This window comes from Gossypium raimondii, chromosome 5 (genome assembly GCF_025698545.1).
Source record: "Gossypium raimondii isolate GPD5lz chromosome 5, ASM2569854v1, whole genome shotgun sequence".
NCBI classification, from domain to species: Eukaryota; Viridiplantae; Streptophyta; class Magnoliopsida; order Malvales; family Malvaceae; genus Gossypium; species Gossypium raimondii.
In genome coordinates this window covers 18,093,424-18,114,069 of record NC_068569.1, presented here as the reverse complement: position 1 = coordinate 18,114,069, position 20,646 = coordinate 18,093,424, and the positions used below count along the sequence as shown (strand labels likewise).

The 20,646-nt window shown below is 32.4% G+C and overlaps 4 protein-coding genes across 4 annotated transcripts; 1 reads left to right on the top strand and 3 right to left on the bottom strand.

Moving 5' to 3' along the window:
- Window positions 1-1,652: 1,652 nt before the first annotated feature.
- On the top strand, window positions 1,653-5,227 carry LOC105770390 (double-stranded RNA-binding protein 1). Its single transcript, XM_012591568.2, has 5 exons — window positions 1,653-1,894; window positions 2,483-2,745; window positions 2,985-3,590; window positions 4,524-4,645; window positions 4,925-5,227. Exons 1-5 carry the CDS (start codon window positions 1,870-1,872, stop codon window positions 5,031-5,033), a joined length of 1,125 nt encoding a protein of 374 aa, XP_012447022.2. The 5' UTR covers window positions 1,653-1,869; the 3' UTR covers window positions 5,034-5,227.
- Window positions 5,228-6,160: 933 nt separating this feature from the next.
- LOC105769452 (uncharacterized) lies at window positions 6,161-6,775 on the bottom strand. Its single transcript, XM_012590099.2, has 2 exons — window positions 6,608-6,775; window positions 6,161-6,456 (listed from the first exon to the last, which is right to left on the bottom strand). The coding sequence occupies exons 1-2, from the start codon at window positions 6,753-6,755 to the stop codon at window positions 6,266-6,268; spliced, it is 339 nt and encodes a 112-aa protein (XP_012445553.1). The 5' UTR covers window positions 6,756-6,775; the 3' UTR covers window positions 6,161-6,265.
- A 648-nt stretch (window positions 6,776-7,423) lies between these two features.
- Window positions 7,424-8,062, bottom strand: LOC105769451 (uncharacterized). Its single transcript, XM_012590098.2, has one exon. The coding sequence runs from the start codon at window positions 8,060-8,062 to the stop codon at window positions 7,424-7,426; it is 639 nt and encodes a 212-aa protein (XP_012445552.1).
- Window positions 8,063-10,391: 2,329 nt separating this feature from the next.
- On the bottom strand, window positions 10,392-17,247 carry LOC105769450 (serine/threonine-protein kinase CTR1). The gene is made up of 15 exons (XM_012590095.2): window positions 15,604-17,247; window positions 15,197-15,495; window positions 14,959-15,103; window positions 14,068-14,183; window positions 13,668-13,876; window positions 13,167-13,586; window positions 13,006-13,046; window positions 12,468-12,536; window positions 12,137-12,237; window positions 11,968-12,052; window positions 11,784-11,882; window positions 11,620-11,688; window positions 11,331-11,462; window positions 11,084-11,178; window positions 10,392-10,974 (listed from the first exon to the last, which is right to left on the bottom strand). The coding sequence occupies exons 1-15, from the start codon at window positions 16,471-16,473 to the stop codon at window positions 10,878-10,880; spliced, it is 2,847 nt and encodes a 948-aa protein (XP_012445549.1). The 5' UTR covers window positions 16,474-17,247; the 3' UTR covers window positions 10,392-10,877.
- Between the last annotated feature and the right edge of the window lie 3,399 nt (window positions 17,248-20,646).

The window sequence follows — 20,646 nt, the reverse complement described above, 5'->3', positions numbered from 1 at the left end:
GAATAGTTTAGTGACTATTTTGTAACTTTTTTAAGTTGAGCGATTAAAACGTAAACTTACTAATAATTTGATGACCTTGAGTGTAGTCTATCCCAATAAATAATTTGGGTTTAAATAAGAAATTTTAAAATTTGGAGAATTTTAAAATGCTATTTCAAAATGCATAAATTAAAAATATTTATGATTATTTTGTTTGAATAAATAATATTTTTAGAAGTATTAAATTAATTGAATTTAATCGGTTAAAAATAATTATAAAAGAATAACAATGATATTAAAATAAATAATGTAAAATATATAATATGTATATCATTTTATTTGTAAATGAATAACTATTTGGTACATTAGTGGGGAGACAATATTTTGAGAGGGTAATTACGAAATTTCGAACATAGATCGTAAAATAGATATAAAGAATATCAAAATAAATAAATATGACATAGTAACTAGTAAAATCTTAACCTCACTTTTGAAATTAAAAATTTTCACTGCTTATGTATCAAATAATTACTCTTTATAAATATATAAAAAGTAATTTTAATAATATAAATTATAGCATATTATAACTAAATAAAAATGATGTTTTGAATTTTAAATTAAAAAAGGGATAATGTAAATTAAATTAAATTAAATTATGAGTAATTTGAGTTACTCAATTCTTTTATTGAATTTTAATTTTTAGAACATGTATCACTAATTGTTGATGTTGACCATCAATACAAAAGTTAACAGCTCAAAAGAATACTAACTTAGCTTTGATTAATAATCCATAAAAGTTAAATCAACATAAAATTAATATTGTTAGTGATATAATTTTTACACAAGTTTAATATTAATAAATACATGTTAAATTTTTCTATAAATTGTATAAAAATAATACGTAAATAAGAAACTATTTATCACTTAATATAAAATTTATTAGATTAATTTAATTTAATTTAATTTTAAAATTTTAAACAATTCAATTATATTCCATATTTAATTTGATGTAATTTAATAAACAACGCTTTAATCAACAAATTTCAAGTCGGGGATAGTTAAAAAACAAAAACTTTAGACAAGTTATCAAGTTGAAAGACAAAGCATATATTAACCCATTATTTTGTTAAAGAATCAACTCATTATTATTATTTTGATATAATGCATAGATTTAGTTATAACTTTCCCCAATTCTTAAATAGAAGGGAGTATCATATTAGTGTAGTTGAACTTAACGTGTTTCTATATTAATAATAATACTTATGTCAATTGAGTTAATATTTAATCGATTGAACTCATTATTATATTTGCATTTCTCGTTGAAACAAATAAACTAAGGATAAATTAAAACAATAGTCAATAAATTATTAGTATTTTTTGTCACTCAACCAAAAATGTTACAAAATAATCATCTAATTATTGATAAAAAAATTCACTAAAAAAAAAGTTATAAAATGGCGGTCAATTATTCAAGTTTATTTGTTTACCAAAAATTAATGATGATAATTTTTAAAATTAATAACAATTTTAACTCTTAATATTTATAAATTAGGTATAATCTAAACCTAAATCAATTTGCTTTTCTTAAAAAAAAGTTTATGATTTTATTTGTTTTTTTTCTCTTTTTTAAAGAAAAAGAAGAACTTTTCAGTAGCCGTGCGATTAACCCCAATCTCATACCTTGGATGGCGTTGATCTCTCACCTTCATTAACACTCTCATGGACGCTAGTTTCCATCAACCCTTTCTTCCAGTGTCCTGCAAAGTGCAAACTACTAGGAAAGTTTCACCGCCTTTCGTCTCAATTTCTCACCTAAATACATTCATATCGTGTTTGTTTTTCCTTAAAAATTTCAGTTAAGCAAAAAAAGCTCACGAATCACTTCAAGCCATGCCCACCAATGTAAACTTCTCAGGTAATATATATTATTTTATTTACTTGCTGGAAATTCCTTGCTAAATAACACTGATGTTGATCTATCTTCCAAATTTAATGAAATGAGCATTCTTTTGAATCAAAATCATTGTTTAACGGAGCTTGGATTTGCTTCAGTTTATAATTGATGAGATGGTAAAGAGTGAATTTTGATTGTGAAAAAGGGATTTTGTTCTGGTAATCCGAGTGATTAATTGCTAAGATGGATTACGAAGCATATATTCCTGGTATTCGTTCAAATATTTTCAAAGATTTTATTCCTCGATATTGGATGATTTTCTAGGTTATTTTTTCAAGCTCTAGAATATGGGTTCGGTGTTGGAATTGTGTTTTCATGGCTGATTGTTTTAGTAGGGATTGTTCCTTTATGGTATTCATAGAATTCTTCATACCCATTTTAGTATCTTCAAAGATCATATTGCTTGAGACCTTGCATGGCATTATAGGTTCAAAGCTGGGATTGTGTTTTTCTGGTTGGTTGTTTTAAGGGATTGTTCCTTAGAATTCTTCATACTCCATGGGATTGTAACTTGCATTTTGTTTCTTTTTACTCCAATATTGCTTCCAGGTGTTTCCAATTGCTATGTTTTCAAGAGTCAATTGCAGGAATATGCGCAAAAAGCGGGTCTTCCTACACCTGTATACGAGACTATCAAGGAAGGTCCTTCCCATGAACCGTCATTTAGATCGACGGTGATAGTAAATAATGTTAGATATGATTCTTTGCCTGGATTTTTTAATCGCAAGGCAGCAGAGCATTCAGCTGCTGAAGTTGCTCTCATGGAGTTGTTCAAGACTGGTGAAATCAATGAAAGCGTCTCTCAACCCGTTGTAAGTTTTTACCGTGGTTTAGTTTATGATATACACTTAGTGCTAAGCATCTTCAACTATTAGTTACGGTTCAGAAATTGAGTTGTAGCTTGTAATAATTAATTCTGTAACTTTGTTTTGAAGTTGCTAAACCTTCTTGTGGTAAAATAACTATTTTCATTTAGTTTGTGACTTTGGCTTCTCATTTTTTGAAAAAGTATTTTTCATGGTTGACCTTCTTCTATGGATGTCTGCTTCAGCACGAGACAGGCTTGTGCAAGAATCTACTACAGGAGTATGCGCAGAAGATGAATTATGCAATGCCAGTATATCAGTGTCAGAAGGAAGAAGCATTGGGGCGGTTGTCTAGCTATTCATGTACTGTTGAGATTGGAGGCATTCGGTACATTGGAGCTGCAGCAAAAACCAAAAAGGAAGCAGAGATCAAAGCTGCCAGAATTGCTTTACTGGCTATTCAATCAAGTGCATCTGAGTTGCCTGATCAGTCATTTGGCAACTCTCGGCTAATGGTTATTCCTTGCAGAAAGAGAGCATCAGAGATGGCTACTAATCCTGACGAGACTGTGAAAGTTCCCAAAGCAAAGAAAGCCCGGTTCAAGAAGAAAATGTTGAAAAGAAAACTCTCTGGGAAAAATACTGATTGTTCTCACGATAAAAGAAATGATATTTCAGTTGTTGGTTCGGATGATCTGCTAAAATCAGAATGGGTTCAAACTGATTCTTTTACCATATTGAGTTCAGAAACTTTAGGTACTGAAGTTATGGGGATTCCCCAAGATACAAAGATAGAGACTGACTTGAGCGAGCGAGATACACCTTCTGCAGATGTTGCATTGGCTCACCAGGTTGTTGTTGATTCTAAAATTGAGCATTTAACCTCTCTGAATTCTATTTATAGCAATCACGAGCTTCCATATATGGAACATTCCATTGTTTATGATGATCTAACTGATTTGGTTAAATTGACTGATGGGGACGAGATGTCTTCAATGGTTAATGATCCCTCTCTGGGTCTGGCATAGGCTTCAAAAACCATTCCTGGTTTAAACCAAGCAGTAGACAGGATCTGCGCATACGCAGGCCAAGGCTAGGTCCTAGAAAAAGTAGGCGGTATCTTTGTCGTCCGGATTTGATTTTGCTGTTAGAGAAAACAAAGAATGGAAGGAATGGGGTGAACCAGGTCCCTTACTAGATTTTTCTTCTAGTTATTATTATTATTTTTTACAGACAGCTTGAGAATTTTGCACCATTAGTAAATTAGAATTTGTCTTCATTATTAAAATAACTCATTGTAAAGTAGGAAACTTTTAGCAGGGTTCAGATCAGAGTGTTGGTATTGTGAGTTTTGAACATTTTAAAGAATGAAAATCAGCTTCATGTTGTTGCATTAAGTGTTAGTGTCTATTTATCCCTTCTCTCTCTCTCTCTCTCTCTCTCTTCTTCTTCTTCTTCTTCTTCTTCTTTTTTTTTTTTTTTTTTTAAGGTTTTTGCACTGTTGTATGCTTAAAAACTGGGTTTCTAAAAGTAAAAAAAGAGAAACTAAAATAAAAAAATTCACCAAGTAACGGCTGATCTCATTGTTGATTTTCATTGATATTTAACCATGAGAAATAGTTTTGCCCAGCTTTGCATTCTCAGAAACTTGGGAGAGTGGGGGCTATGGTGTTACAGTAATTTTCTTTATAACCCAAATTCATGCACATCATCACAATGCCAATCCAGCCTTCTAACTTTTTGCTCCCTTTCTTAGTCCTCTCTCTAATTTTACCCTTTATCAGAGAAAAATGGAGATGAAACAAAATTTACTGAAGAGGGTTATCCGGCATGGACGAGATCAATCGAGTAAATGCTACCCAAAACAACATAGACATGGTCTGAGGTGCCGGAAACAATGCCGCCGGTAAATATCTCAACTGTAACCGCCTTGAAATGAAGAAATGGAGGAATTTCACTGTTAATGTAACAAAACCATCCTCAGTTCTTCTAAACGCATTACTGCATACTTTATCTGCAAATCCCAATTACCAAAACGAAAAATGTTAGTACAAAATCAACCAAATTGACTCTATTTTTCAGACAAAATCATGTTGAGTGAATTGTTTAGGAACTATGAACGTTAAAAAAAAAAGAACTCACCAAATTGTTGTCTTACATTCTCTTCCTCCGTACTCTTTTGCAGCCCCTCAACACATGAGCGAGCTAAGACACCAAGAACCAGCCCAAGTAAGGCTACCCAAATTATATCTTGGTTCATGCTTTTCAACTTTGACGCCATTATAAGACACTAAGAACCTCAATTCCCCTCTTCAACCTTTTTTTCTGTATTAACTCTCTGGCTTATTCTGAAACAGGAAAGAGTTGTGCCTTTACCATGATCCCACAGCCCTCTTATACATTGTTTCAGAAACCATTTATTATTAACAAATGTCATTCAATAAAAAAATATGGTAGTAGGAAAGCTTGTTTGGTCAACACTAATGGGGGTCAATATGGTATTATAATTATGTTTTAGTTGTGCTCGAGGTGTTACCAATTAATATAAAATTTGATACATTAATAATTAATGGTATACAATTTAATATTATGCTTCTTCTTTTTTTGGTTATATAGTAAACAAAATTATTGATTCTAAACTTGCAAAGCACGTAGTCAAACCACTCCGTTTTGTTTTGCAGGATACGTTTATCATCTGAAATTTCCTTGGACCTCAATCTCTTCATTTCCTATCTACTTCGCAAATTTTGATTGTGTCAAACCAAAACCATCCAAAGGTGTTTTGTCCAAGAAAAAAAAACATGATTTTTTTATTATTAAAAATTTAATCTTATTCGTACATTCGCATCCAAATTAGAAACAAAGACATTCATTGCTCATTTAATATTTCTTGACTTCCACGGCATCTTATGGTTTGTCATATAACAAAAGACTATAAAACTTTTATTACATAATAATAATTTTAGCTTTTATTTGTTTTGTATTTTGACCTTTATTCTTTTTTTTTGGATTATTTTGACTCTTAATTTTAAATTCATGGTTAACCCTCCACGTATAATTCGTAAAAATTCAATAAAGTAATAAAAATATTTTAAAATTTAATAAATTAAAAAAATCATAAGACTTTTTAAAAATTATCCATGTTAATAATGAAATATATGTAACTTGTTGTGCGAGTGACACATTAATGTTATCAAAATTTAAAGAGTTCAATCAGTTTTTTTTTCTAACAGAAAATAATTTGATTAAAATTTGAAAATTAAAAATAAAAAATGATTAAAGAAACATCAAAGGGATAAAATAAGTAAATATTAGAGACTAAATTTTATTTTGTGTCTTTAATTAATTATAATTAATTATGTAATTTGATATATAAAATAAGTGGTTGGTTAGTGACAATCTCGAAAGAGTATAATAAATTTAATTAATCATTGGTTCAAGATTAATCAAGAACTTGTAAAAAAGAAGAAAAAAAACTTCTTTAATTTTTATTCTCCAAAAATGCAATCATGTCTTGAAATTCTTATCACAAAGACTGATGGAAGATTGATAGCATAAAGGCTAGCCAAAATGTGATGGGCATGAAAGGAACCGGTTGGTGCAGCAGCAGCACATGTCTGAACTGTAACAATTTCGCCACCAAGAAATGAAGAAACCGGATTGCCAATGCTGTAAACCCATCTCTTACGCTTCGTACCACCAAGCCTTGTCTTTTAACTGCAAATAAACAAGAAGTCTCAATTTTGCCGTAGTTTATTAAAAGAAAATGACAATGTTAAGACCCAACTCGGTTATTAATTTGGTTTTCATCCCTCGTTTGCTCAAAAGAGTTTATTGAGAGAAAAGGGTAATAAATTGTATTACTGACCCGAGTTGTCGGCGAGGTTGACTTGGGTATGTTCCTCCAAATAGTTATGTAATCCATGGAAACAAGTGGTTAAAGTAACATAGAGAAGCACTCCAAGCAGAGCAGAGATATAAATATCCTTGCTCCACCTTCTCAATTTTGATGCCATTTTTATGTTTACAGGCTTCTTTTTAAAATGGATTCGCAAGGGAAGTTAAGTACGCACCAAGTCAAGCTCTCATTGCATTAAAGGAGGAGAAATTTATCTCAAGTAGAAAAGTTGGCCAATTTCCACACCACACGTTTTCTAAGTCAACTAATCTCATTTTTCTTAAAATACTAACATGGGAGAAAACGAAGACCTTAATTCCTATGTAGACTTTCGCCTCTGCTTAGAATTAAGATATGTGCAAGTTAAAAAGTAATGTATTTTTATATTCTACTTTTAAAACGCCAGCAAAATGGTAATTTATGTCACAAATTTCTTCACATTGAAATTTAGATGTCGAAAAAAAGGTATTATAAAACTTGATTTTAAATGTATTTTATATAAAATTAAATTAAATAAATAATACATTGCTCCGTACTATAGTACAACAACGTATACTACTTTTCCTTAATTCCTCTAATTTATCAAATATTCCATGTAACAAAATTGAAATATAAATCTCAATAAATTTCGGATTTATTTTTATTAAAAATAGCGGCAAATTCATTGAATTGAGAATGTTCTAAAAAACATCGAAATAGTGAAATACACAACAAAATGATACAGGAAAAGAAAATCTGAAACGGAGGCGTCGAGAACAAGGTGGTGGAAGAAAATAAAGGACCCGACTACGAGCCCAGTCGATCAATGGCGGTCCGAGCGACGTTGGAGGTAGGCTCGACCTTAAGAGCTTTCTCGAATGCCGATTTAGCTTCCGATTTCATCTTCTTCATTTCATAACACTCTCCCAACAGACAAAAAGCCTTGGCGTTATCTCCGCTCAATTCTAGAGCCTTGGTCAAATCGTCAATAGCTGAGTCGACGCGGCCGCCGCGCCGATTCATGCTCATCTTCAACTCGGCTCGTTTAAACAGCGCGTCGCCTCGTTCTTTATCAGTCAACGACTTGGCAGCAATAGGGGAGAGAGCGACGTCGAGGGAGTCGAGAGCAGAGGTCTTGAAGCCCTGGAGGTCAAGGGCTAGGGCTTTGAGGATGTAAGCGGCGGCGTCTTTCCGGTCGAGAGAAATGGCTTTGTCGGCTTCGGCTTCGGCTTGTTTGGCTAAAGAGGCGGTGGATGAACGAGACTTGGAGGATCTGGCTTGAGCCAAGAGCTGGGCTCCGAGGACGAAGTGACGCTTGGCCTGGAAGTCGGCTCGATTCCGGTAACGGATTTTGGTGAAGATCTTTTTGGGAATATCGTGCATAGCAAGGAACATAAAGATCGTAACGAGAATTATAGCGGCTTGTAAAAGTAGATCCGTCCACATCTTTAACTTAATCCCTTTAGAATTTGAGGAGGGAAAAAAAGGAACAGATTAAAGGGAGGGTTTCTCAAGAAGACGACTATGGTGGTTGCAGTTATGATTGTTGTGAATTAGCCGTCAATTTGGTTTTGAAATTGAAAGTTTTTTAATAATAATAATAATTCTTTCTTTCTTTTTTTTTTAATTATGTTTTCTAGCAATCGAGGGTTAGTTTATTTGTGACTGGAAATCTTTAAAAAGGTAAAATTCTGATGATGGTCCCTAAACTTATCAATTTATACGAATTTAATCTTTACTTTTATTTGCTAAAAATTAATCTCTTTTCGAATGGCTCTTTTTCAATCTTTAATAAACTTTTCGTTAACTACTGTTAAAATAAGGATGCGAATTTTTTTGTTTTAACTTTTAGATCTAATTATTAGAGTATTATGTGACATACATAATTAGAAGTGACGACAGAAAGTTCTGTCTTTCTACTTTCTAAAGCTTCTCTTGTCTCACAGAGCATCAAAGGAACCTTCCATTTCTAGATTTCTTGTTATACGCAGGAAACAATATTTGTTCAATAACCGTAAAATCATATATAAATATTAATAAATTAATATTAAGAACAAATTAATAATAAAACTAAATGAAAAAATGCATCTGAGTCCATTGATATTTTGAAAATTTTAAGTCTTATGATTTTGATTTTCAAATTAACACAAGTAATTTAAAGAATGTGTCTCTCTCTTTTGGAGACCATATCCTTAATATATATACATATATATATATATATAAAACTTTACACATTAATTTTAATTTCTAATCAACTCGTCATAAATTAAAAATTAGTTGCTAGAGTACCTACACATATTTGAACCATATTTTATTTAATAATTGAAACTCGATTGGCCTTAATCAAATTAAATTACTTTTTAACTTTTAAGCTAACTTTTTATGATAGTAAATAATAACACATAATCATTGTTATTATATACGTGATGATTATATCTTTTTTCAAAATGATATTTTACATTAATTTAATTCTTGACCACTAATAAAGAATTCAAAGTTTTAGATCGAATAAAATTTAGGCAGTTCCAATTGGGTCTAGAAGTTTACTCAAAAACATTTTCAATTTTCTTTGCTTTAATTATTTTTAATAGAATTCTACCTTTTATCTAATTAAATTATGTGGCATCCAACATGTATCTCACATTATACTCCAATAATCACATGTAAAACAAAAACGTAACGTAAAGGTTATTTAAAGGATTGATAATTAACAATTCGAAAAATAAAAGAAATAGTTTTAAATAAATAATAGTGAGGGATTAAATCCACACAAATATCAATAAACATATGTACTATCTTCAAAATTATACCTTTAAAATATATGAACAGATTCCAGGGGTTTAATTTTGAGAGAATTACTTGTAATGGTATTGATTCTATTGAATATACATTATGAACATTCGGATACTAGTTTTATAAACAAAAATTAGTTTCAAGATTGTTTCCTTCTATTAGAGTTTAGCTCGATCCGGATATAATTAGAGCTCAAACTAAAAATAAATAAACAAATGTTTTGATTAAAATTATTTTTAAATGAATTAATTAAAATTTCATTTTAGAAGAAATTTATTTTGATACGTTTTTAACTTGACCGTCATGCTAAATTTAAACCTAAACCTAATTATTTGAAAGAAAAAATTTAAATACATTTCTAACCGTATTAATATGTATTTAGAATGTCACGCATTTGAAACATAAGCGTATTTATTTATAATTATACATTTGTGGTATTTTATAAATAATTATATTTAAATTTAATTACTCTATGGCTTTCCAAACATGTATTTATTGAACTAATGTATTATATTTTCATGTAATTACTCGTTTATATTATATCAAATTAAAATATAAGATATTGAACTTCAAGTTTTATTTATTTATTTTGAAATTACAATTATATGAATAGTTCTAATTACAATCAATCATTAGAAACACTAAATTAAATAATTCAATAATTAATTAAACTCAAATTAACTAAATTATCTATAACAATTGTTCCAATTACAATAAATAATTATAAAGCTCAACTCAAATTGTCTAAACTAATGAACTCACTCAAATTTCTCTCACACTTAATATCCCAAATTAAATATACAATACAAATATAAAAATTAATTGTAGTTATAAAAAGATATTCAAGGATTATCAATCTTAAATAAATTACTTTTGGGACAATATATATTCATTATATGTCACCCAAGGTCCAAAACTTGAAAGCCTTCAACTTATGGTCCAAAACCATCTCTCCTACACAAGGCTCATCAACAAAACTATATAGTAGAAAGCATATATATATATATCATACCTTCAAGTTTGGTTCTTTTGACTGATTACAGCCCAAATACAACCCATGGTTTTACAAAGGAAAATACATAATAAAATTATTATATTATCAAAGGTAAATTTCCGAAATTTTAAACCCCTTCGGATTTACACACTGAGTATAGCCATTTTATGTTGGAAGACATTCTATCCCCCATGGTTTTCAAAAACAAAACCTGTTTTTAGTTTTAACACAGCAAAGTCAGGTAATAGTTTGCTGTGATTTTTATTTATAGGTTTTTTGTTTTTTAAGATGGGATTTTAACTGCCTTCCAAACAGGTTAGTAAGATAGGCATCTACAGTTGTAGCTCTGTTAGTGGAATAACATTATACAGCCAAGTCCAAGAGTTGCTTTGCTGCAAGGTTAAAAAATAGATCCCTGGAATCGGCTTTATTCGAACTATTTCACAGTAGGAATGGCCGTTAAGGGCCACTCGGTCATTGAGTTCCCATTTGCACCAACTGCAACGGTGACTTGAGAAACTTCTTTAGTGCTTCTACTATGTTAGCAAATGACGGCCGTTCAGCCGGATCGCTGCAATCAATCAAAAGCAACCATCATCAGCAATAAATGGTAGCCTAATTTGGACATAATATGAATTTAAGTGCAGCGAAATGAATCATAGTGACTAAAGCATACTCACTCGGCCCAACAAGATTCCATGAGGGAAGCCAACTTTGGAGAAGTATTCGGAGGAACGGCCAGCCTTCTGTTTTGGAAAGCAACAGCACCAACCACCTATAATTTCATACATGCACCACAATTAGCAATTTTTGTTTGACAATAACTTTTTTGTACGCTGTAACTCCGAATTCTATTGTAAGAAAACATACAAGAAGGAACTAGTATGGGAATAAGGAAAAAAAAAGCATACTATATTATTCATTCACCTGAGCAGGACTGAGTCCACTCCAAGGTTGTTGCATGGTCACAAGCTCCCATAAGATTATTCCGAAACTGTAAACGTCGGATTTTTCATTTGAAGGCTCTCCACGAAGGAATTCCGGAGCCATCCACTCGGGCTGAAAAAAACAAACTAGTAATTTACGTGCTGTTGTTGCAGTAGGAAGACATACTCTCGAACCACAATAGATTGAAAACTTAAATGGAATTGACCACCTATTGATGTGTGAATGTGCTAGTTTGCTTCAATGCAAGAGGAGGTAACGGACTACTTACTGTTCCGGCAACAGATTTTGATGATATAAAAGTGCCCGCTTTGAATCTGGACAATCCAAAATCACACACCTAGGAATGGCATAAGAAGATAAAGTCACGCTTTTGAAATGACAATATATATCTACGTGCAGAATTGGCAAAATGAGAAACTCTTTCTATAGTACCTTTACTGTCCAGTTCTTATCAACCAACAGATTCGGTGATTTAAGGTCCCAGTGAACTATGGGAGGACGAAGGCAATGTAGATAGTTGATCCCCTTGGCCTGTTTCCAATGCAAAACATTAATATTGTGTCAACATCAAGAAGCATTAATAGATAAAAATGAGTGTGTAGAGAATGTTACGAACCACATCCAGTGCCATCCGTAATCGCCTCCTCTGATCCAGTGTTTCCCCAGCAGTTGGCCTATGAATGAGGCGGTATAAACTACCCCTATTTGGCAAAAACCAAGTCTTAGTATATACATTTATTGCAAACACCAGTTCACTATCATGATATGAAATAAGTTGATTTTACCTTGGCAGATACTCTGTCACTATTGACAGATGAGGACGCTTTGTGACAGCACCCATGAAGAGGACCACATTTGGATGTCGAACACGTTTCATTATAGCAACCTAAACAAAATGCATCAGTAACTTGAGCTGTAGTCGTATCAAATGACTATATTCATCTCAATCAACGACAAGCACGATAACTTGGCCATAGGATGCATATATTGAACCATTTACAGAACATGGTAGGTGGATGCATCGTGAAAGTGGAACCGGCCAAATGAAATATGTAATGTTAACAACATACGGATGATAACAATTAACTACTTTATCAGGTTTATTCCAGTACAAACCTCTCTTAGAAACTCCTTCAACTGATCATCATGAAAATCTTGGACAGTCAAAACTTTGACTGCAACATCCTACATAAGAACAACAATAGTTTATTTTAGGCGATAAAACATTATGACAAAATAAAATCCAAAAAATAAACTGATCATGTAACAAACAAAGCAACAATTAACAATTTGCTCTCCATTGCAACAGTGTGTCATATATCAACTAATAATCCTACATGATGCCTTAGGTACATTTCACATAAGTTCATTTATTATTCAATTCCAATATCAAATGTAGACAATATTTCTCACCCTCTCCTTCAATTTAACAGAGTTTAAATTCATGATGTGAACTAAATTCCTTAGGATGAATTAGACGAGATCAAGATATTCATCAAGCTTAGTTTGCTAACCATTGCAAAACATGCACAAGAGTACTACATTCTATATCGGATTCATCAATTAAAGGCAAATCTTGATATCATAATCATTCATCATCCAAGAAATTAGAAAACCAATGGTTTTCAGTCACAAGGGGAGAAAAGTTACTAACCGATCCATGCCACTCAGCACGATGTACTGTTCCGAATGAACCTGCAAAAGGAGAGTTTAAGCAAACAATGTTAGTACTAACAGATCCAACATTTAAGACGCTTAAAGAGAAAAGGAAACATGTAGGAGTTATATCATATAACGAAGAACAAAGAGAAGTACCAGCACCGATGCGTTCCTTAATATGCAATTCATCCCATGAAATCTCAAGCCAATCCATTGCAAGAGAAGGTTCAAGATTTACATATCTTGGAATGGTTACAGCAGAGAATCTACCTCGGCTATCAAGTTCAACCCCGATCTCCTCGAGATCCGACTGACTAGGCAAGTTACCTTTCAATTGCTTCACACTTTTCACCACTGAGGTACCAGATATAACAATCTCATTTCCAAGAGTTTGTTCTACGGCGACTTCGTCTCCACGGGGTTTAGAAATTTGATGCACCGTTGTCACGGCTGTAGCTTCAAAAGTCATCAATGATTCCTTTCCAAGACAGTCTTGATCAATTGGTGTAAAAATTGGTTCCTTTTGACTTTCAAGCAAGCCGTTGCTCTTAAATTGTTGAGATTTCTCAATGCCACCTGCAGGAGATTGATCTCCACGGTTTTCAATTTGGTTTAACAATTTTGTGTACTAATTTGTGTCCAAAATATACCACGTACCGGAAAGTAGAGGATTCTCACAAAGAGAATGTGAATTCTTCGAATCTTTTATCTGACAACACGGTGCAGTATCCATGTCAGGTTGCTGGAACTCTTTTAGATGAGAAATTTGAAATGGCGAAGGCATTGAAGAAAGGAATCCTCCATTGATGGAGGAATCCGGACCGTGAATATTTCCTGGCTCCCCAACTAGATCAACTACATATTCCCTGCGAGACAATCGATTCGTCTCTGAGCAACAATGTATCAAAACAGAACTAGAAAAATTTGAAGATCAAAGAATAGCTAATATTCTCAATGCAAGAAATTTTTTAAACAATGGCACAAAATTATTCCTAATTATTTTATCAACTTTCAAATTTCATTAGCAAATATATGAACTAAAAGTTGTGGATCTTACCTTGGTGATTGCTGGTCATCTTCGATTTTGACGAGGCATGAAGAACGATGATCGGCAGCACAATATTTGCATCCTCGAGCAATCCTGCATGGTAAACCGATATAGTCCGCCAATTTCTGTGTATTTAAACAATACACTATGTTCAGTAAGATCATCATATATTACATCTACATTCAAAGGCTGATCTGCCCTTAAGAATGCAAATACATTTCACACACTAACATTTTACAGAGAAATCAGTGATCTCAAACGCTCATCTTCATATGATATCCTGGTCTAGCAGCATAAGCTATGTTTGGCAAGAACATTATTCAATAACATCTTTTACATCTTCTGAATTGTGAAACAGAGAAAATATTCAAAAGCTTTAGAAGTTCATTATTTTAACAACCGATTTCAGGGGGGAAACATGAAGACCCCATATTTAAAAAAAAAAACTGTCAATTCACCATTGCAGGATACAAGTATCACTGTATGATGGCTTTAAAAGATTCTTGTACTTCGAACTTGCAGTTCTTTTTTACCAAGAACTTATATAAGAGGGGCATTTCCTATAACTTAAATAACTTTTGAAACACTTAGGAACGAACTGAAAACAAAAATGTCAATCCAAAATCATGTACAAATTAATATAATATTTATATCAGAAAGCCTGACATTCCATAGAAAAGTATTTCTGGCTCAAGAGATGGAATAAAGAAACAAACACATAAAAAAAATCCTTCCTTCATCGTGTCGCGTATATTTTAACATTCAAGTTCCAATAGGAGCAGATCCCTAAACCACGTCTATCGGTTTTATTTTTTTTCCTGGTGTGTGCTAGTGGATGGATCCTAAGAGTAGAACGAAGTTGGTGAGAACATAAAAGTAAAAGGCCAATGGTTTTGGCACCTTAAAGAGGATTGCACGATGCCTGCAAAGTCCCATTGATAGGCTACCAATTGGGAGCACAATACACTTCTGCAAATCCCTCAATCTCCTACTAACCAATTTCCAGTGTTTGTGAAGATCCCCTTGTTCCCCAGGAAAAGATCCTCTATATATAAAAAAACAATTCAAACACAGTGAAAATTCGGTAGAAATGAATCATCAGGGAAAATAGATTGAAAAATAAAATAATAAAGCGTACCCCATGTATATTGCAACAAGCTTTCCAAGCTTCTCGACCAACACTAAGGTATTTTCTGAAGCACAATATAATTCCTGTGCTTTATCTTCAAGCTCCTTGAGGCGCGAATCACCGCGTCTGTCAACAAGTACAACCTCCATTGACGTCTCGCTTGGTTCAATTTCTTTAAGAGACATCAAAGGTGGCAAGCGTCTGCCTTCGTCCAACTCATTACACATTACCCATAGATATGGATTCATCCCAAGAATATTGTAAAAGCCATCTGATATCTTATCGTTGTATGATAAACAGCCACTAACCTGCAAATCAAATGTAAATCCATTAGAGATTTGTAAAGTTTGAATATGGATAAGAACTTGGAAGAGAAACAAAAATATATTTCAAGCGAAAAACGATGAGAAGAATACCCAAAGACGATAAGAAACAGTTTCTGCATCGACGACACCCGGTCCACTGCATTGTAAAAGCAAAGGTTCGCCGAGTAGACTTGCTTGAGAAGTAAGCCTCCTAGCCAGCATAACCTGTAAATAATAACTTTCCTTTGACTTGAGCGCTAAGTTATCTTTAGCTTCCTCCTGTGCCTCGACTTCCCCGGTCGCCGGCACGGTGGTCGATGATGTCTCCTTAGTCCATGTATCTTTAACATCACTCGACAAGTTGCCATCCAATGTCGTAGCGGAAAACAAACTCCCAGCATAGCTACTACCACTCGAGAACCTTGGCAGCGATACCTGCCGGTCAAAGTTTTGGTCAACACTACGGTCATCAACGACGGCTGTGATTTCAGTGGCAGGCGCCGGAAGGGGGGAAGGAGGAGAAGGCGTCGACGGCGGAGCTGGTTCCGGAGCTAATAACAACCGGCGATCTTCATCTTCATCGTGATCGGTAGTACTCGAAGGGACACGTCGAGACGACCGTTTCACGTGACGTGGTCGGTCGGTACTCGTTTTTTTCTCGACGAACCAATCGCGGAAAGCGGCGAGCTGCTGCTTTTGTGCGTGCAGCTTTTCGTCCGTGAAAAGATCAGAAAGCGGGGAGTAATAGTCGTCCTTGCCGTTGGTCTTAGCAACAGCTGGCGGCTTAAAGTCTTTGGGAGCTGTCCTTGAGATCGTGTTATTGCGGTCATTTTCAGCAAAGTTGCTCGTTACAGCTGCTGTTGTAGTGGCTGATGTTTCCTTAGCGAGCTTTTTCTCGTGATCCAATAGTTGCTTCGTAGACGCATCGAACCCACGATCGGGAAATTGCCTGGGGAAGAAGTAAGTCGCTCGATGAGGCATTTTCACACCACAGGGGACTCACAATATCACACTTTTTTTTTTATCTCTTCTCCTTCCTCGGTTCTTCCCTCGTTCCCCGTTCGTACCTATGGAAGGAACTAGTTTCTCATTCCGTACAACTCCTGCCAATCAAAGGACCCCGAGAACTAGCTCTAAAGAAAAAAAAACGAAGAAAATCAATGAATCGACATGAAAGCAACGTAAAGTTTTGGCTTTAGTATCGAGATATATTGATTCAATCGAGGCGAAACCGCGGGAACAAATGGTTTTGGAAGTGAAAGGAAGGGGACAGTAGTTTTCAGTAATTTTGATTGCAGAGTGCGGGGAGAAAGAATACAACTGAAATATCAATATTATAATACGATGAAAAGAAGGAAGAAAGCCAGTGGGGTTGAGGCTAACGAGCACGGATGGGTGCGTGGAGGCACGTGCTTCCTATAAGAGACGCACACGTAAGAAGGAGAAGGAAGGTGGTGGCGACACGTAGAGATGAGGAGGAGGCGGTGCGCACCTGAGCGTAGGATAGAGAAGAGCGTTATGGGCGTATAGGGGAAGTCGCGGTTTTTCGTGATCACAAAAACAAACACTGACTGGGAACTGGAGCTTCCGTTATACAATCTTGACTTTGGCTCTTGGAGAGAGGAGAGGGGGAAGGGAGGAGCATTGGCCGAATGGGATGATTATATCGGCATCGGAAAATGCGAAAACTCAAGATGGCGAAAATGTCCTTGGTTTTTGTTTTTCAGTGAACTGTGATGCATTGGATTGGACAGGTTTTCGGTAGTAACGGAAGCACGTGAAATATGTTTTTTTTTTTTTTTTATATACGAAGGAGGGGCGACTAAAATTTATGGCTATTACTTAACACATATAATGATTTTTTAATATCAAATGTAGAATTAAAATTTTATATTACATATATTTTAGAGAAAATTTTATTAGTGTACTCTTTTGTAATTTTTTATACTATTAATATTTTAACAATTGAAATTCTAATCACATAAATTATATTTGTCAAATTTCACATAAATTAAAAAATTTTAACTGTTAAATTTATAGATAAAGATATATATAAGATTGAGATAAAATTTATAAGCATCACAAGTATAATCACTTTAATAAATTTAAAGATTAAATTGTTAAAATATTAAATAAATAAAAAAATACAAAACGTGAAACTATCTATCTCTCTCATATTTTTAATGAAGACTTCTATATTTAGACCGTTGGATTTGATTTGTTGTTGTCTAGGGCTGACGATCTCTTATTTTATTTATCGTTTTGCTATTTTGAGTAATGGTTAACTGATATTTTGAAATTATTAGGCTATAAATAACATTTTCATATATTTTATATGGTTCTTAACTAATATTATATATTTTTATCAAGGGATCAACTTTTCTTAACAACATTTTAATCCAATCTTAATTTTAATATTAATTTATTAAATAGAAATTCATCGTAAAGTAATATTTAAGATGTAACATTTAGGGTTAAAATCTTACTATGTCTGGTATACCCTCAAAGTAACATGAATTATTTTATTAAGAATATGGTTTTTTTAATATTTCTTTTTACTTACTTGAATGGTCACGTTGCTACTAAATTATTGGCTTTTCTATTAAAATACGGTTAATCATTTTGATTTTTACATGTTGTTGCTTTCCCTTTTGGGGGATTAGCCGATTAGGGATTGTTTTGGACCAATGGAAAAGTTGGTAACTGAGACCAATTATTTATGCAAATTATTTGACTCAGGGTGGATTTGGATGGACGGTACGTTTATCTGTAGTTAGTGTAAAAACATAGTGGCGGTGAGATTAAATACTGTAGCGATACTATAATGTGAGATAATAAGTAAGCTAAATGCACCGCACCCCACCCCACTCCATTGTTTATCTAAACCCACCCTCAAACTGATAAATTCATGGTCTATGTCTGTTTCAAGTTGTAGATCTTATATTGATATTGTTTGATGTGTAATTTTCTTCTTTGAACGAAACTTTTCTTGTGAATAAGAAGAAAAAAATTTCGTAGCCTTTTTCGGATAACAATAATTACAACCATTTTATTTGAATTTATTATGTTAACATGTACATTTGACTATGATTTAGCATCCAATTATTGATTTTTTAAAAATATTTTAAGACAAATATAAGTTTTTCAAATTCAAAATTAACTGTTCATGTTATGTTTGGTAATAGTAGTAGGAGAAAAATCGTAATAATATTAATATTTATGTTATGTTTGGTAGAAGTATTTTTTTTACATGTTTTAGTCACGAGCTAACTATAAACTAATCACAATTGGTAATTTTACTCACATGATTTGTTTGTGACAAAAGAAGGAAAACTTTTGTTTATTTTGAAGGTGCTTATTTTTATAAGATTTTTACTCATCCTTTTAATTTTAATTTTAAATTTGTACTAATTATTATTTATTTTATGTCGAACAATTTTAAACATGTATTAAATAAAAAAATTTCTTATATTATTACAATAGTAACCAAAACATCAAATAAACTTATTCAATACATGTGTTAAATTTAAACATAACATAGAACTTATTTAAGACGTATTACAAATTTACAATATTATAATATTCCCACCAAATGAGGCGTAAATGTCGTATACACAAAAATCTTTTTTTAATTTCTTATCCATCTAAATTCCATTTTAAAAGAAAGAATGTAAAACTATTTTCTTTTCAAAAATTAACTTAATCATATTACAAAAAGAAGGTTAATGTAATTTTACCCTAAATTCGCAAATACATCTACTTTAGTAATCAATTTAGATTTTGTAAAAGTGTGATGACGTGATACTTTAAAATTATAGCATATCATCACCTAAAATTAATATATAGTTTAAAAATTAAAGATTATTTTAAGTTTTAGATAATGACATGACACAGTCTCAAAGTGTCACATCATGATATTATTACGAAATCCAAGTTCAAAAATCAAAATGAAAAACTACCAAATTCAAGTATAAAATGGACCAACCAATCTAATACAAATGTCAAAAGCGAACTAATTACTAAATTTGAGAAAAAAATTACATTAATCCTAAAAATAACAAATTACTATTTTTTTTATAAGAGAGAAGTATGTTTCTATTGAAACTACGTACTTAAATATCATCAAGTGTTTTAATCACAAGTGAGATATAACACCAAATGAATTTCCATTCAAAAGTTTCGAAAGAACTTTGAGAATATTAAGTAGGATCATTTTCATAATAATATCGGTACAATTTTAGAGATAATAACAGTAAACCTTTATTAATGCAAATGGACTTTCATGAACTTCAAGAAAGTAGAGTGCACGTTATAGTTCACTCTCAAAATTATTTCTTTTCTAGATTTCTGTAATTTAGAATATTTTAGTACTAGTAATGAGTAAAATAATTGTATTGTTATAAAGTATATTAATCTATATTTATAATAAAGTTTAAAGACCACAAACGAAAACACTAAAAGGATAACTATAGTAAAAATATAAGTTAATTAAAAGAAGCACGACAGCTTTTTAAAATTGCATAGAGTTTTTAATCTCTATCTAACCATATAAATCTAGCACTAAAATGATTAATTCCACCTAACATCCCTAAATTATACTTCAGATTTTTAAATAATTTTCACTTTAAAATGTTTTAATTGAATTATCAAAATATTGATATAATATAATAAAGTTCTTTCACTAACCTACTTGCCGACTTACTTGTTAAATGCTAGCTTAAATATGATGGGTAGAATATGTATATATCGAATTTTAATCAAGAGTAGACCTATTGAATAGACAACTTGATCTATAACATGTAAAAAGATAGTTTTCATAATTTTAACAAGTTGTATCCTAATGGTTGATGCATCAATTGCACACTTGTTTAAATTCTGATTCACGTATTTCAAATATATTTTATATCATATTTATATTGACATTTAATGCCTTAATTGGTTACTAAACAGATGAAAGGACCAGATTAAAATAATATTAATACTTTAAAAATTCAATTACGGTATTTTAAACTTTAGAAACTGATTAAAAACCATAACTTAGAGACGTTGGTTACGATTTAGAGCCTCTCTGGATGAACGGTGAGTTTACTTGCGGTTAGTGTAAAAATAAGGATGACAGTAAGATTAGATACTGTAACAGTTCAGTAGCGTAAA

Excerpts from the sequence above, each read along its gene's own strand:
- LOC105770390 (XM_012591568.2), top strand. The coding sequence starts at position 1,870 with ATGCCCACCAATGTAAACTTCTCAG. Across the intron at positions 1,895-2,482 it reads CACCAATGTAAACTTCTCAG|GTGTTTCCAATTGCTATGTT; the intron begins GTAATATATATT and ends TATTGCTTCCAG. Across the intron at positions 2,746-2,984 it reads AAAGCGTCTCTCAACCCGTT|CACGAGACAGGCTTGTGCAA; the intron begins GTAAGTTTTTAC and ends TGTCTGCTTCAG.
- LOC105769451 (XM_012590098.2), bottom strand. The coding sequence starts at position 8,062 with ATGTGGACGGATCTACTTTTACAAGCCGCTATAATTCTCGTTACGATC.
- LOC105769452 (XM_012590099.2), bottom strand. The coding sequence starts at position 6,755 with ATGGCATCAAAATTGAGAAGGTGGAGCAAGGATATTTATATCTCTGCT. Across the intron at positions 6,457-6,607 it reads CAACCTCGCCGACAACTCGG|TTAAAAGACAAGGCTTGGTG; the intron begins GTCAGTAATACA and ends GTTTATTTGCAG.
- LOC105769450 (XM_012590095.2), bottom strand. The coding sequence starts at position 16,473 with ATGCCTCATCGAGCGACTTACTTCTTCCCCAGGCAATTTCCCGATCGT. Across the intron at positions 12,053-12,136 it reads GTGACAGAGTATCTGCCAAG|GGGTAGTTTATACCGCCTCA; the intron begins GTAAAATCAACT and ends TTTGCCAAATAG. Across the intron at positions 11,179-11,330 it reads GTGGACTCAGTCCTGCTCAG|GTGGTTGGTGCTGTTGCTTT; the intron begins GTGAATGAATAA and ends ATGAAATTATAG.